This window comes from Coturnix japonica, chromosome 19, assembly GCF_054131305.1.
Source record: "Coturnix japonica strain WE chromosome 19, WE-NBRP24, whole genome shotgun sequence".
NCBI lineage: Eukaryota > Metazoa > Chordata > Aves > Galliformes > Phasianidae > Coturnix > Coturnix japonica.
Genome location: NC_140681.1, coordinates 4,082,288 through 4,097,881, shown reverse-complemented (window position 1 = coordinate 4,097,881; position 15,594 = coordinate 4,082,288). Strand labels below are relative to the sequence as shown.

General features: G+C 53.4%; 2 protein-coding genes across 18 annotated transcripts in view; one reads left to right on the top strand and one right to left on the bottom strand.

Annotated features, from left to right (window-relative positions):
- Positions 1-4,277, top strand: part of ACSS2 (acyl-CoA synthetase short chain family member 2) — a 28,589-nt gene extending 24,312 nt beyond the window's left edge. For 4 of the 11 annotated variants that reach the window (XM_015881363.3, XM_015881362.2, XM_015881361.3 and 1 more), the window contains 6 exons: positions 37-117; positions 492-600; positions 744-812; positions 1,502-1,678; positions 2,386-2,460; positions 2,675-4,277. In XM_015881363.3, coding sequence (XP_015736849.1) covers positions 37-117; positions 492-600; positions 744-812; positions 1,502-1,678; positions 2,386-2,460; positions 2,675-2,802 — 639 coding nt within the window. In that variant the 3' untranslated portion in view covers positions 2,803-4,277. The remainder of the gene's footprint in view (positions 1-36; positions 118-491; positions 601-743; positions 813-1,501; positions 1,679-2,385; positions 2,461-2,674) is intronic. The other 7 variants (XM_085519538.1, XM_085519537.1, XM_015881360.3 and 4 more) reach the window with 3 other exon arrangements.
- A 1,113-nt stretch (positions 4,278-5,390) lies between these two features.
- GSS (glutathione synthetase) lies at positions 5,391-11,856 on the bottom strand. 7 transcript variants are annotated; one of them, XR_014935750.1, is made up of 13 exons: positions 11,830-11,856; positions 11,323-11,452; positions 11,100-11,245; positions 10,259-10,334; positions 9,882-10,021; positions 9,680-9,796; positions 9,355-9,435; positions 8,848-8,940; positions 7,958-8,024; positions 7,352-7,546; positions 7,089-7,170; positions 6,667-6,856; positions 5,391-6,150 (listed from the first exon to the last, which is right to left on the bottom strand). XR_014935750.1 is itself a non-coding variant. In XM_015881368.2 (13 exons), exons 2-13 carry the CDS (start codon positions 11,449-11,451, stop codon positions 6,027-6,029), a joined length of 1,425 nt encoding a protein of 474 aa, XP_015736854.2. In that variant the 5' UTR covers position 11,452; positions 11,820-11,856; the 3' UTR covers positions 5,391-6,026. The 7 variants fall into 7 exon arrangements, 3 of the variants coding, with proteins under 3 accessions (XP_015736854.2, XP_015736853.2, XP_085375667.1); XR_014935749.1 differs by lacking the exon at positions 11,830-11,856 and adding an exon at positions 7,668-7,810 and having other exon boundaries at positions 11,323-11,630; XR_014935747.1 differs by lacking the exon at positions 11,830-11,856 and adding an exon at positions 7,668-7,810 and having other exon boundaries at positions 8,863-8,940; positions 11,323-11,630.
- Positions 11,857-15,594: the final 3,738 nt, after the last annotated feature.

Sequence of the window (15,594 nt, the reverse complement as noted above, 5' to 3'; positions counted from 1 at the left end):
TCTTTCTGTCCTCTTGCTGTCTGGTCCCCATGACAGACGTTCCCCTTCTTTGGTGTGGTCCCTGCCATCATGAACGAGTCGGGGGAAGAGCTGGAAGGAGAAGCAGAAGGCTACTTGGTAAAGAGGGGCTGATCTTCCTCACCATACCCTTGTCTGTTCCCCACAAGCTCCAAGATGTTCTGGGTAGTGTATGCACATCTCTATTTACACTGGATCCCTTGGGTGGTAGGAGCTCCCTTTACTCCTGTAACTCACTGTGAATTTTGTGCCATGAACAAGCTGGTTAAATGATCCATAAACGCACTTGTATGCATGAGCATGGCAGGAGGGAGTGGAGAGGCTTTCTCAGTAGCACAAGGCAGTAGCTATCTGAGTGCCATCTCTTATGGCCACTTCTTCAGCATCTCTATCATTGCACAGCTCTTTTAACTAGCATCAGGCTGCTTGGTTAAGAGTTGACCACTGACTCAGGTCTGCATTTTTCACTGTAGGTATTTAAGCAGCCCTGGCCAGGAATAATGCGCACACTGTATGGAAACCACCAGCGTTTTGAAACCACGTACTTCAAGAAGTTCCCTGGGTACTACGTGACAGGTGATGGTAAGGCTGTCTGGGCAGCGTGTGGGTGCAGAGGCCTGGGGATAGCAATTAAAATCTTGCAATGTCCTGGCCTCAGGATTCCTTATCAGTTGCTTTAAGAGCTGGCACTGCTTCCTCATGTTGTCATTTCTGGCTATTTTTAGGTTGCAGGAGAGATAAAGATGGTTATTACTGGATCACAGGGCGAATTGATGACATGCTGAATGTTTCTGGTAAGAACAACTTTTGTCTTCAGTGGGAGCCACTGTGCTTCCTGATGCTAGTTAAAAGAGCCTCTTTGCTTTTATGGGCAGCATTTCCCCATGTGTGAGACTGCCCAGCAGCCTGTCCTCTAGATGGATCTAATTGCTGGGTCAGGTTTGTTTCCAAATCAGACATGCCTGTGACTTTGTGGTTTTCTGTGGCAGCAGTCCCAGAACATCAGAGTGTGAGTGCAGGCAGTATACAAAAGTGAGTTGTGCCCCAGCCTTGTGTTGGGAAGCTCTGTTTCATTGCACAGCAGTGACCTGGAGCAGCGCAGGTCCAGCCTGTTCCTCCTCAGCTGACCTTGTGGGCAGCTCTCCTTTTACCAAATCCAACTCCTTCTCAGCCTGTAATATGTTTAATCCTGTGTCTGTGAACAATTCACAGACCTGTTAAAGAAGGAAGCCTAAAGATGGGAAGGAGAACAGACAGAGATGGTAGCCTCACCATGCAGCCTGAGCTCATGTGAGTGATGCCTGGCAGCCCACACCACTGCAAACTGGTTTGAGAAAACAGCTGGAGAGAGAAGCAAGTGAAACCAGTCCTCTCAAACATGCAGCTCAGGGCGTTTTACACTTGCACACCTCTTCTTCCTAGTTGCTGTGGGGGACTGCAGGCCTCCATGCAGCTCTGCAGTGCGCTGCCTCTCTGTTCCCAGGCCACTTGCTGAGCACTGCAGAGGTGGAGTCAGCTCTGCTCGAGCATGGAGCCATCTCTGAGGCCGCTGTGGTCAGCCACCCACACCCCCTGAAAGGCGAATGCCTCTACTGCTTCGTGACGCTGAAAGATGGCCATGAATTCACCAAGAACATGATAGATGAGCTGAAGAAACAAGGTAGTAACAGCCAAACTGCTTGGAGGCTGTGTTGCAGAGAGAAGGGCAGTGATGGGCAGGGAGTGGAGGGGTTAAGGGCTTGGGTGCTTAAATGAGGGTGCATGTAGTCTGGGGAATGCAGCATGGACAACTGCATCAAGGTGCCCCCTCTGATTACAGAGCACGGCTGGCAAAGACTAAAATTAGTTCTCCTGGCCTTTGGCTGCTCGTGTGATGCCATCTCTACCTCCTGGGAGCTGGCAACCACAGGGAGAATTTGGGTAGCTTTTGTTTGCATGGAGGGCATGGTTCCTGTGGCTCTCCCTGTTTGATTTCTGAACTATTTGGTTACTTTGGGAGGCAGAAGGGAACATTTGCAAACCCATCTCCTGCAGCCAGAGAGCACTGGCAGAGCAGGGACTGACCTGCCATGGGACTTTCTTCTCTGCAGGAACACATTAGGAAGAATCAATCCTAGCTCTGTCAAAACGGTAACAGTGATTGATGCAGCAGTTATTGAGGTCTCTTGGAAATGGAGAGAATGAGAAGTGGAGTGCAGCTGCCTTTGGGAAGATGTGCTGAGCCCTGTGCTCTGTGAGCACCAGGCTGCCCTGGGAGCTGGGCTCTGCATGCCTGATCTCAGTAGTCCTGCCAGAAAAAAATAGATGCAAGATCTTCTTGTACCTATAATGAAGATTTGTTTTGTTGTTTTTTTTTTTGTTTTGCAGTCAGGGAAAAAATCGGACCGATAGCAACGCCTGATTACATCCAGTATGCACCCAGCCTGCCCAAAACCCGATCAGGTAAGGCACCCAACTAATGTGCTGGGGAGGATCAATCAGTTCCTACCAGTGGAAAGGAATTAACTATCCCTGAAATGTTTGTCAGGGAACAGCTGAATCCGTGGTGGGAGACCCTAGGGCATATATGGGATGCTGTAGGTCTGGGCACTGACTCCTGTTAAGGATGCTGAAGAGATCCTAAGTCCTGCTTTCCTTTTTATGGTTGTCCTTACAGGAAAGATCACCAGGCGGATACTAAGGAAGATTGCTCAAAATGACAGAGATCTGGGGGACATCTCCACCTTGGTAAACCCGGGCATTATAAACCAGCTTTTCAACAACAGATGCAACACCAAACTGTAGCAGCATCACCTCTCCCTGCTGAACAGAACTGTAGCAGCAGTGTCCCAATGAGCAGGTCCCTCGAGTAACTACTGTCTGCCCTGGGAAAGAAACCTTCACCTGTTGAAATTGAATGTACAAATGTTAAGAGACGAAGGAAGGCTGACCCTGGAGAGGCTGTGTCTTGCCAGTGTGTTCATGCCTTGGAGGAGCCTGCATGTCGCATCAGAGATGAGTATCATGCATCTGAGGTTTGGCCTCATTTACACAGGGACTTGTGACTTGTGCTCCTCTGTTTCCATCACCTCGATCTTGATTTTTATTTGTTTTCTCTTGGGGGGGTGTTGATTAACTTTATGTAGTTGAGGGGTCCTGGTGTCCTTCCCTTAGTGTGAAGGAGCTGGGAGCAGGTTGTAGGGGAAGTGGTACTGGAGTTACTTAGTGCAGGCAGGCAAGGGAGGCTCACTTGCCACTGTCCACATGCTGAGTAAGCTTCCTTTTCTACTCAGAGCTATGGGAAAACTTAAAAGCACTCTCACATCATAAGCACAACTGAATTTTAGCATCCACTGTTTTCTAGCTTAGGTCCCATACCTGAAAGGGAACAAGGCAAGGTTTGGGAGCTCTGTGTTTTAGCTGGATTTTTTAGAGCTCTTTGGTACCAGGTTCTGCTGTTGCTACCCATGTAGTGCCAGCTGGTGCATGTTTCCCAGCGTGGGGTCCTTTGCTGGCTGTGGCCATGGTCTGGGTGCTTGCAACCCAGCTTACATGGGCTCATCCTCACAGAGGCAGCACAGCCAAATGTTCCTTTTGAGGGCTGGGTCAGGTGTGTGCTGCTGGTACCAAATGAAGCAGGGCCAGAGCACTGCAGAGGCACCTTTCCCACTGCCAACCAACCAAATGTGGTGTTACTTCTGCTTAAATCTGGCATGACTTGATGATGATGAGAGAAAACAGTAACTCCAGCCCAAGCCTGAACACCAGGACGGTACTACCAAAGCCAATGTTTCCTCATCAAGTTGATTACACTGAACATCAGCCCTGGATTGAGCTGGGAAAGATACCTCCTTGTAATGTCTGTATTGAAGTCACACCTGAGCCATTTGATTTCTATACTTAAACCAAAGGAGTAATGAGCTTTAAATCTTGTTGCAACAGGTTTTACCTTGAAATTGAGCTGGTGTTTGGCTGGTTGGGGAGGAGGTGGTAACTCTTCCAAAGCTCAGGGCAGCTGTTGTTGCAGGTGCTCTGCAGAGCTGCTGCCCAAGTCTCATTTCTTGCCTGCTGCTCTCACCAGCATGGTATCTGTCTGTGACGTGTAACCTCAGTCGTGCCTGTGTCCCACGTGCCACCCACTGCTCCCTTCCGCAGGACTGTGCCACTTTGACATGAGTTCCTACATCTGCTCTCCTCCTCCGTTACTACTGTTGTGTAATTTTGGCTGGAGACAGCTAGAACTCTATGCAAAATGGAATTAAAAAATCAAGAAAACAAAACAGAAACGGGTTTAGAGCGTGTGCAGGAGTAAGTGCATTGTAAATGTTTGTCTGGTGTAGAGTCCAAGGGGAGACCCCTGTGCCATAGCCAGGATTTGTTCTGGACCCACAAGTGTTGCAGGACAGACACTCATCCCTGCGCTGGGGTTGAGCACTGAGGATGCTTATGTGGCTGCAGTGGTGTCAGGTGATGTTTATCTCTTTTCCCAAGGCTGTGGTTCAGTTTGTGCTGCCCCTACACTGGGCAGAGGGCAGAAACTCCAGGGCCACAGCCTGTGCTTTATTTTTTAACTGGTCTGCAGCCAACATAATTCCACCAAGGTGTATGGAAAGCACCAGACTGCATGACACCCACGTGTCATCAACGTGCAGGATGGATTCAGGAGCAGTACCAGGGAGAAAACAGCATGTGCTGCCTCCAGCAGCTCAGAGCCCTGCTCCAGTGCTGCTCATCTCTTGCTCCTCATGGCAGCAGCTAACCTCTCTGCTCACTGCTCCAGCAAAATGCGCACCCAAGGACTAAGATCAAACTGTTTCCTCCTGGAGTCCATCATGCCTCACACCTGCAGCTCAGCATTGGCTGCTCATGCTGGGCTGCAGCACAGGACACATCTCCAATGCTGCTGCACAGACTTAACTGAACAGAGGAGAAGCTGCCAGGTTGACCGAGTTACATGAAATGTCCATGCACAGATGTGCAGCTGCCCAAAAGCCATGCCTGGACCAGCTGAGCTTGGAGGGGAGGAGGACACTGATGGGCTGCAGTGAGCTCTCAGCTGCCACCACAGCTTGTCAGATCAAATTTGGCTTTGCAGGGACCAAGTTGAGCAGAGCCAGCTCCCCGGGTGTCAAAGCAGTGAGCAAGCGTGGAAAGGAGGCTGTGACCCCAGCTCTGACTACAGGACGGAGTTCGAGCAGAGCCCAGAGCAGCCAGCAGCCCTGATGGCTTCACCTGAAGCTGGGGACAGAGTTCAGCAAAGGGCATACCCCCACAGCTTGCACTCAGCCTGGCTTGCAAAACACCCATCATGCTACCCCAGCTCCAGGTACAGTTTAAGATACGTGTCCCTCTTTGCACAGCTATTCTCAGACAAAACTGACCCCAGAGCCTTGTTTAGATTCAGCATGTTTTAATCTCTGGTGGGGGTAATCAGCCTCCCCAACTGAACACCAGCCACAGATTGTGGAAATCAGCTGGCAGATCAATGCTTGATTGAGGCACCTGGACCGCAGGCTGTAGGCACAGCCAGCAGGGACATCAGGAACACAGGCATGGAGCCTCGCTGCAGTCACTGAGCAGCAGAGCTCAGGCTGCCTGGGTGCTTCACACCAGGAAGGGGCACTTTGTGTCACACCTGGAGTTGCTCAGCTGAGCAGGGCTGGAGTGGAACAGGGGTGCACTGCAGACATGAGCCCATGGGCAGGAGCACCCACTGCTCTGTTCCCATTAATTCAGGAAACCTGGGGGAGATGCATCTTGTCATCCCTCAGTGCTGGTCCCACAGTGAAGCCAAGAGATCGCATGGACAGTGATAGAGGTTTGGGGAAGCTACAGCACGGCAGCTGTCCACGTGCATAGGAGCATAACAAAACTGGGATTGGCACTGAGCAGGGTCACCTCCAGCTCTGCAGCAGCCTCCAAACCAGTGCAAACCCCTTGGCTGTCTCCAGCCTGTCCAACCTTGCCAGGCACACCCTGAGGGAAGCAGTCCCATGACAGCCCAGCCCTGTGGGCACTGCACGAGGAGCTCACACCAGGTAGGGGGTGTCCAGCACTGCCACCCCGGCTGCCACCCCACCATCTGCATGTTCCACTGCCTTCGTCCGCAGCAGGTGCCCGGCTGCCTCGTTCAGCACCAGCTCTGTGCCCTGCCTGCAAAGAGAAGGGAGCAGGGAAGCATAGTGGAACAGAAAGCCCAAAGCATTTCTTCCATCTGCAACAATCTGAGTCGTGGCCCCTGCTGGTGATGCTGCCCTTCTTTGACTGGTGGCTGGAATGCTCTGCACGGGAGCAGTGCTGGGCTGTGAGTGCTGCCAGAGTGCAATTGCTTCTAAAAGTTGTAGGAGGGCTTCAATGTATAAGCTGTGGAAGTGTTTCCGTGGATCCTCTATGGAGGGCTTTAAACAGAAGCAGCAGCTACTCAGAGCTGAACATCACCACCTCCACCTTCAGGTCTTTCTGAGTGTGGCTGTGTTGGTGCTGGGATGCTCCAACTCCATGTAGCTGTCACACCACTAACCACCAGTCTGGAAAGCTGCTGCTGGGCACATATCCCACCCAATGCCATCTGTCCCTATCCCTCCATCCTGGAACACCTGCCCTGCTGCTGTGATGTTCCCCTGAGACAGGAGCAGGGGCAGGAACCACCCCACACTGCACAATGCTCACCTGACATAGACACCGAAAATACCAAGCTCTGAGATGCACTTGGAGGCTTTTAGGGGACTGCGTGCCCTCAACAAGTAATTCACTGATGGCTGCGGCTCAATCTTGTCCATCAGGATGTAGGAGGTTCTCTCAGGGCTGTCTTTGATCCTCTGCAAGACCTGCTTGAGCTCCTCACCATACAGGTTGTTCCCTGAGGGTGGAACACATGGGTCAGGTGCTTGTTCTGCCCTGTCAGCACTGGGACCTGGAGCTCAGCAGGAGCAGTGCTCCCTCACCACTGTGATTCATCCCCATAGGCACAAAGTCACTCCACTCCACCCTGCCTCTCACCCCTCCAGCCAGGACCAGGAGACATCACAGTGATCCTGGACACGACAGTGTGAACCACACCAAAACCCAGGGGCACCCGCTCCACTTCATACCTCCTCCTTCTCGCTGTGGTTTCAGCACAAACCGCTCAGGGTTGGCGATAGCTGTGGCAGCAATCTGGTCACCCTCTTCACCCTGGAAGACAGACAGCAAAGCAAAGCACCAGTGAGGAGCAGGAGCTCCTCCAGATACCTCTCTGAGCATGACTACCAGGGGCCCGAGGCCAGCAAAACACAATGAAGTTTCTGAACCATGGAATTACATCATGCAGGCCAAGCGTGTGTCTCGTCTTCACCCTCATTCTGATCCCACTCACCACATCCAGCGAGTACAGCCCAGCAAATGTTGCTCTGATGCGTTTGACAGCCTCGGCGTTGCCAGGGAGCAGCTTCTCCAGTGTCCCTGGGCAGCTCAGCTCTTGCTGCACCTTCTTGGTGCCAGCCAGCTGTGTGGCAATGTCGGGGCACTTCACTGCCCGTGACCTCTCCAGCAGCAGCCGTGCCTCCCAGTTCTAAGACAGAGGGAGAGCAATCAGCCCCTCAGCACAGCCAGGCTTCCACCTCTTGTTTCTGCTCAGCCCTTCATGTGAGATCCCTGTTCTGCCTGCAAGAGCTGCTCTGTATTGTTCTCACCTGCTACTACCAGTCCTAATGCACAGCTGAGGGCACAAAAAGGTTTGTAGTTCAAGCCTTTAAGTAGGTGCTAATCTGCATTAACCTGCATTGCTCAGCAGCGTCTCAGTGCTTCAGACAGGAGGTGCCCACAGGAGTGGTGGCTGCAGAAGGAAGTCACCCCCTTTCCTTACTACAGGAGCACCACATGAGCAGTGGGGACAAGCAGCATCCCAACACCAGCCAGGACAGGACCGTGGGGTGCTCCAAACCTCTGCCACATCTTCTAGGAGCAAGCAGTGGGTGCTGACCTGCTGATCGTAGTTGCTCGGCACGTAGCCCTCTCTGTAGTACACCACTGCTACCTCCTGGCCGTCCCTGGAACAGAAAGCAGCAGCCATCAGAAACAGCAGCTCCTTTGCCCAAAGCCCAGCACGTAGGGGCTGACAGGCCCACAGGCAGCGTGTGATGGGGTTTGCCCTTTCTGCTTTGCCTCCCGAGCAGCTGGGATATGGGAAGCCCTGCCCTAAGCACAGTCTCCATAAGTCAGGCACGCAGCCCAGGGGAAGGATGCTCCAGAGGAAGCACTGCAATGCTTTTCCCTTAACCGCCCGGCGCTGACAACTGTATTCACTAATTAAAAGTGGCGGAGGCCCCAAAGGTCAGAGCATGGAAAAAATCTGCCTGACAACAGAAAAAACACTGGCATGCAACCACAGCTTCCTTTGGGCTCGTGCAGCTCCGAGCACGTTAGCCTGGGGATAGGACTAACGTCACACTTGGCATCAGCTGCCTGCGTGGGTGAGATGTGGAGTGTGCTCAGTGCCAATGCTTCACTGACACGCTGCTTCCTCCTCCAGCACGGGTAACACAGACCCAGGCAGAGCATCACGTGAAGGGTCAACAGGAAATGTATTGGTGCAAACTTCAGAGACAGCCTGGGTGTGCTGCAGATGTGCACGGAGGAAGAAAGGGCCCCGTAGAGCTTAGAGGATGTGATCTGGGGGAGCATCAGCTGCAAAAGGCTGATGTGCGCATGCAAAATCCCATCACAGTGAGAACACAATCACATAATCCCTAAGGGAAGCAGCAGCAGCCTAGGGCACAGAAGAGACTTGCATTCTCAGAAAGCTATTATTTAGACTCAAAAGCATCCCACCAACTCATTGCTGTGTGCCCAGTGCAGAGCCAGAGCGCGCACCTTGCTCCTACTCACACAAAGAGCCTCCGGGAGCCATCCAGGGAGCCCTGCTCATACACGTCCCGGAACCGCCTCCTGATGACCCGAATGTTCCTGCAGGAGGAGCAGGGCGGTCACAAGATGCACACACAGCTCATAGAACAGCCCCATTTCCAGCACCCAGCCCATAATGCTGCAGAAGCAGAATGTGCTGAACACCCCGCCTTCTTTTCACTTCCGAAAGCTTTTCTTAAGAGAAGCCATGTCCATTCTGCTCTGTCACCCTGCAGGACAGGCTCATTGCTGGCTTTCCAGCCTGTGGCTGCAGACACTTTGCTTCCTGGGGAACCTCCTCCCTTCAGTTCTATCGTCCCTCCCCACACAGTGGCACTGTGGCCCTGCAGAGCTCATGGTGGGGCCATGGCTTTTCCCCAACCACTCTCAGCCAACAGGCCAGGAACCCAGGATATGTATTAACCTTAACCTTGCATAGGTGGCCAAATGAGAAGCAGACAGACTCTGCTTTACCTGTCCCACAGCTCATTTTCCACACATCGCTGATCAAAAATATTCCTTTGGGACTCCTCCACCAGGAACATCACCACGGCACTGCAAGAGACACACGGAGCACCATGAACCCTGAGCTCTCTCACCAGGCTCAGCCACCACTGCTCTGTGATCCACAGCCTCTTGGCACAGAGAGCAGGACCTGCCCTGTGACAGCACCACGTGCTGGGCACATACACAAAGGGGAAAGGCAGGAAGAGGCTGGGCTCTATCAGGGTCATTAAACTGTCCAGGAAATACAGCTGTAAACTAAACAGATGCAGCTCCAGGAGCTGGCAGCACTCACCTCGGCGAGCCGTACAGCTCCCAGGCCTTGGCGATGCCCATGGCCAACCCAAGTGCAGGGTTATTGGGCAGCAACCTCGCCGCCTCCTCAGGCTTCCCCAGCACTCTGAGCACCCTCCTGCAGGACAAACATGGCTCCAAACCTGACCCCATGCACCACGGGTCTGTGCTGGGGCACAGGGTGGGCCGCAGCTGCTCCATACCCATGCACAGCAGCAGTGCGGGAGGCGAGGCCACCGAAGCTGGCAGCGATGGTGTTGATCTCAATCTGTTTCAGTGCTGGAGGGCTGGCTGCCCCGCAGTCAAACATGTAGTCAGAGCGGTTGATGCCTAAAAACACGGACTGAGAAGGAGGGGAGGGAGTGAGGTGGGACCCTGCATCCATAGTGTATACAAGTGATGAACAAGCAATTGCTCAGCACCCCCAACTGATGCCCAGCACCCGCGACTGATGCCCAGCCAGCCCCTAGCAAACAAAAGAGAGTGAAATGAACTCCCACTGCCTTGAAAACCCCTTCCATATGATGCCATATGGCATGGAACATCCCTTTAGCCACCCACCCACCCAGCTGCATCCTACCTGTGCCAGCCCTTCGTCCAGAACCTGCTGATGGATCCTAAAGAGCCGTGCTGTGAAATCGTCCACCTTGATGGTGCTGGAGGGACAGCAGGAGCAGGTCAGTCCAATAACCGCACTACAGAGGCACTAAGAGAATCCCTGCTGGGGATATTCCTAGTGCAGTGCATGGGGATGTGGGAGCAAAAGCAAAGGAACACGACAAAGGTCTGAAGATACAGGGAAGGGCCCATAGGCATCCCTGTGCCTGCACACACAGCTCAGGGGCTGCACCAGCTGCCTGTCCTGCTGGGTTTCCACGTGCTGCAGTGCTGAGTGCTTCACAGAACCACAGAATCATTAAGGTTGCAAAAGACCTCCAAGATCATCCACTCCAACCCCAACCCATCCCACCATGCCCACTCCCCATGTCTGTCAGTGCCATACCTCCACATTACCTGAACGCCCCCAGGGACAGTGACTGTACCAACTCCTGATTGTCCCAATGCATAACTACAGAAGTCTCCAAGCTGAACTTCCCATGACACAATGTAAGGCAACTTAAGGCTTTGGCAGCAAGCGCAGACAAGACCAAAGCAGGTTGCTACAGACAAGACTTGAGGAAGCCTCAGGCTACTCGAATTCACAGCCCCAGTGCCAGCAAAGCAAGAAGCCACAAGGCTCGAGTAATGGGGAGGCAGAGGTCACTGCAGGCAGCAATGATGGCACTGAGGGTTGTGCTGCAGTGGGCACGGTGGGCTCATGGCTGGACTAGACCATCTTTGAGGTGCTTACCAACCTTAATGACTCTCCTCAATGATTCCATGGCTCTGCATTGCACTAAACACAACCTGCAACACGTTACCTGGCCAAGGTGCGCTCCAAGAACTCCTTGTCCCTGCTGATGGCATCCACCAGCAGGTTGAAGTCCCGCTGCACAGCATACGCCTGCTCAAACAGGGCACGGGGCACGGCCGAGGGCAGCAGCGTGAAGGGCGCATAGCTCACCACCTGCAGGGGCATAGCATCAGTGTCTTGGTGTGGGGCTGTGCTGCTCTAAGGGGGGGACCAGGAGGGGCTGCACTTACCTCGGAGGCATTGGGCTCAGCATCGGTTCGCATCAGCACACCCTCCAGCAGCGCCGCATCCACCGCCACCACTGCTGCCTGCTTCAGGGCTGCCTCATCCCTCAGCACCGCGTCCCACGGCCCCGCCATGCTGCAGCACCATAAGGTCACCCACAGCCCCCTGAGCAGCCCCGGCTTTGGGGTGAGGAGCTGCAGTGCCTGCCCTGCCCCACTGCTGGTACCCAGCACCCCACAGCTCCCCATGGACACCCATGGAACCCTATAACCAGTATCCAGCCCCACGGCCTCCCTGTTACCTACAGCCCTTTTGCACCCTACAGGCACCCCACTCCCCCCCTTCGCATTCCATGTCCCTCCAGTCCCCCATTGCCACCCTGCACCCCATGGCTCACCTCACACCCTCCCTTCACCCCACAGCCCTGAGCCCCACAGCACCCCACTCCCCCCCTTGCACCCCATAACCCTACACCCCATAAGCCCCCTATAGCCGCACACACCAACCCCTACCTGCTTCCTGCGCTCCCGGGCTGCCCCGCCTTCTTGCCGGCGATAGGACAACAGTCTGGTCCTGCCCCTAAAAGCCCATCGATGGGCAGCATCTCCGGCCTATCAACGTGGAATAAAGCGGTAAAGGGGGAGGGTAGGGCTCAGAGAGCACATGCGTGCTTGGCACTGGGGTGTGGGGGGTGGTTATGGGAGCTTATGTTGGGTATAGGGCATGTTGGGTTTGAGATGCGCTGGGTGTTGGATGCATTGGGTATAGTACGGGGTGGGTGTAGACGACCTTGGGTCTGGATCTTTAAGGTCTGCTCCAACCTAAGCCGTTCTATATGATGCTATGAGCAGTGCATGCACATAACCCATATCTCTGCTACTCAGTGGGCAGGGAGAGGGCGGCTGTGAGCCGGCCGTGCTGCCGAGGTATGCAGGCATTCGATACGATACAGCTGCTGGTGTCCCCAGTGCTCGCTTCCCCTGGTACCCTGTTAAAACACAATCGCTTCATTCTGCTTTGCTGCAGTTCCGGCTGCAGGGAAACCAACTCATGGTGCTTTGGCCGATGCTGTTGTGTCTTGAGATGTTTGCATGCAGGCACTGAAACACATTGTGCAATGGAGTAGCAATGAGCCTCTGGTTCGACCCTGCGAGCAAAAAGGGATGATGTGATGTTCCACAGCTGCCAAATAGAGGCAGAACAATAGGGCTATTTATGTGGATGGAGCTCACAGGGCTCCCCAGGGAGCCCAGCCCCCTCAATGTCCCATCCTGATAGAGCAAAACAAGGCAGAGCTCCTGCACCCCGGCTTCTCCGTCATAGGAATACCAGCTTGAGCAAGGGCATGAAAGAAATCTATTGTCTGCATTGCAATGTGAAATGCTCTGCTAAGGCCAGCAATCTTAAACCCTCCACACGTGTGCCTATTGTTTGAAGTGCAGAACAATTGAGGGGTGCTCTCATGGGCTAAAGATAGCCAGGCAGCTGGTGCTGTCCTTTCCCCTGTAACTGAGAATAAAACAATGCCCGAGTATTGTCTGCATGACTGGAGCGGTGACATTGGACCCTCTGCCAAGGGAGCATCTAAAAGATCAATGAAACCTGAGTTATTTATATACGAGTAGTGTCATTTCTTCCCCCAGAGTAATTTCACTTCCTTAGCTCTTCCACCAGCCCATGGAGCAGCCATGATTTATCAAGTCATGTTTCTTCCAGGTACATTCTCAGTCCTGATAGTCATTTTGGATATTCATTTCTTGCATGCACTAGAAGCACAGTGATCGGACCCTCTTTCTACCCAAGTCTTTTGCCACATCAAGCAGCAGCAACTTCACATACGTCCCCAAAGGCTTTTTGGTGAAAAAGTGCTTTGCAGAGCATGCATTTGCTTTGGATGGAGCCTGGCAGCCCCAGTCTGACTGGTGAGATGCTGTCAGGTGGCAGTGCTGGGCTGTCACCCCCTCCTGTGAGCAGACATTCCCTCTGGATGGAAATATGCCCGAAATAGCCCTTCTGCAGATTGTCTTTATCTGAACAGCCGCCTTCACACTCCTCTCCTGTGCATTTCAGGGAGCTGATAGCGATGATATGTTAAGTGTGGAAACCTCTAGCAAACTGCCCAACACGGAGAGTAATTCTCCTTCCAGCCACTTATCAGAGACTGCTAATGGGAAGCATTCCTCCTGTGGGCTCAGGGAGCAGCAGGGGGATCACCGAGGGGTGGCTGAGCTCCCCAGCACCCCATGGATCTCTGGGCCTGCTGAGGAGCTGATCTGACTGCAAAACACTGAACAGTTGGGTGCTGGTGTTATCCCAGCCCATGGGGAGATACTTATCCAGCCTTCAGGGGCACAGCTGAGGAGCCCCATCCTCATCCATCATCTCACAGGATGCCAACATGTCAAGCAGAGAGCTACAGAAGGGAAAACAAGGGTGCCTCAATGGCTGGAGAGATGGTCCCATTGCTGAGGATGGCTGTGGAGAGCTGTGGGCTGGCCAAGCAGACTGCCAGCCTAAAGCAAATCCTATATAGCTATAGCTGTGGGCTCCTCACTGTGCCCATGGGGCTCCATGGGAGCTGCTGCCCTGCAGAGGATGCTGCTCTGCACCTGTCTGAGGCTCAGGCCTGTCCAGCAACGTGAGGATGAGCTTCCTACCACCCTGAAAACCACATCACAAAGGCCAGCTCTGAAAACACCCGAACTCACGGGAAGTGCATTTTCAGCAGCTGCCCAAAGTGACCATTCCACATTTCCCTTTCTACAGATCTGCTCGGCCTTTGATGGACCCCGCTGGAACATCTTCAAAGAGGGACAGAAACCAGGGCGAGCAGAAGGAACTGCAGAAGGAATCTCCAAAAATAAAATCTCTTTAAAGATAAGGCAGGGTGGGGGTGAGCACAGCACGGGACGGGTACGTGCCCTGAGAAGAATGTACAAGGCTTGGGCAGCTGGTAGGCCAGGGCCAAGAGCTCATCCCACTGCCGGGGCACTCATGGCAAAGGTACCAAAGGCCTTGGGCCCCTCCAGGGTGTGGGTGGAAATCTGACTCCGAGCCCTTGACAAAGCAGAAGACCACCAGGGTGACCTCAGAGGAACCCGTGGTCTACAAATGCCTGCTGCTCTTCCTGACATGGCAACGCTGCTGTCTGGGCAAGGTTTAATGCCTCTGTGACACCGTGGCCAAATGGTATCTCAGGGTTGGTGTTTCCTCGATGGTTTCCCCAAGGGAGGTGCAGTAGTCACATCATGGAGCCCAGTTCTGCATCAGCTGCTCCTGAGTCCTGACAGAGTCATGGGCTTCTGGCCATCAGCCTGGTGGGAGGCTGCCCACATGGGACACAGTGGTGGGGTTAGGGTTAGGGTTAGGTAGGGGCTTACAGACTGCTCTATCCTGATGGGCTCCATACCATCTTGTTAGTGCCAAAAGAACATGCCTACAGACTCCTCTCCATTTTAATTCACAGGGAAGACTGGTACCTTGCAAAGCCCTTACATTATATTGTGCAATCAATGAAAGCAATGCCAGTTCCTCCCCTTCACTGGGGCTCAGGGCACAGGGACAGGTCTGCAGTCCTCCTTCATCACTCCAGAGTCATTTTAAAGGGTTTGTTTGTCATTTCCGTGTCTCCAGGACATGGCCACAGGAGTGGGGAGCCAAGGGACAGTTCAGCACTGATGCTCCCCTTGCTAAGGAGGGGGATAGCAACCAGCTGTCCCCATCCAGAAACCATTCCTATCACTTCTCTGGTTAGACTCACTTCCATCATTGGAAACTACCTGCTTCCATAGTGGCAAAGTGGTTTGTACTGGAGTTCATGGTGGTGCTGTCAGGACAGGGCTGTGCTTTGGGTGGTGATTGCTGCATTGCCTGTGGAGTCTTTGGGGCCAGCATGGGTAAAATGATATGGAGGAAACTCCACAGCCCCTCTGTATTGAGGGATTTTGAATCCTTCCTAGACAGGAACCAAGCTCCCTCACTGAGGTGACTATGCTTTGGAAGCAGGGTTTGGGCATTTAGCTATGGGCAGAATCCTCCCAGAATCAGTCCCTGTTAAAACCATTGCATTTCATTTACCAGTAAAGCAAAGTTGAGACTTTTGGTGCTAAATGGGAAGGGTCTGGTGTGACCCTACTACCCCTAGGTAGTAGGAGCCAGCCCTGAGCCCTGAGCCCTGGTTCTCCACTGTTCAATGAGGAGTGACTGGACCAGCACTGAGCCAGAGGTTTGGGTGTGCTGACCCAGGGAGGCAGAAAGCAAAGCTCTCAACTCCTTGC

Excerpts from the sequence above, each read along its gene's own strand:
- GSS (XM_085519541.1), bottom strand. The coding sequence starts at position 11,565 with ATGGGGAGCTGTGGGGTGCTGGGTACCAGCAGTGGGGCAGGGCAGGCA. Across the intron at positions 11,246-11,322 it reads CTGAGCCCAATGCCTCCGAG|GTGGTGAGCTATGCGCCCTT; the intron begins GTAAGTGCAGCC and ends ATGCCCCTGCAG. Across the intron at positions 6,151-6,666 it reads ATTTTCGGTGTCTATGTCAG|GCAGGGCACAGAGCTGGTGC; the intron begins GTGAGCATTGTG and ends TTCTCTTTGCAG.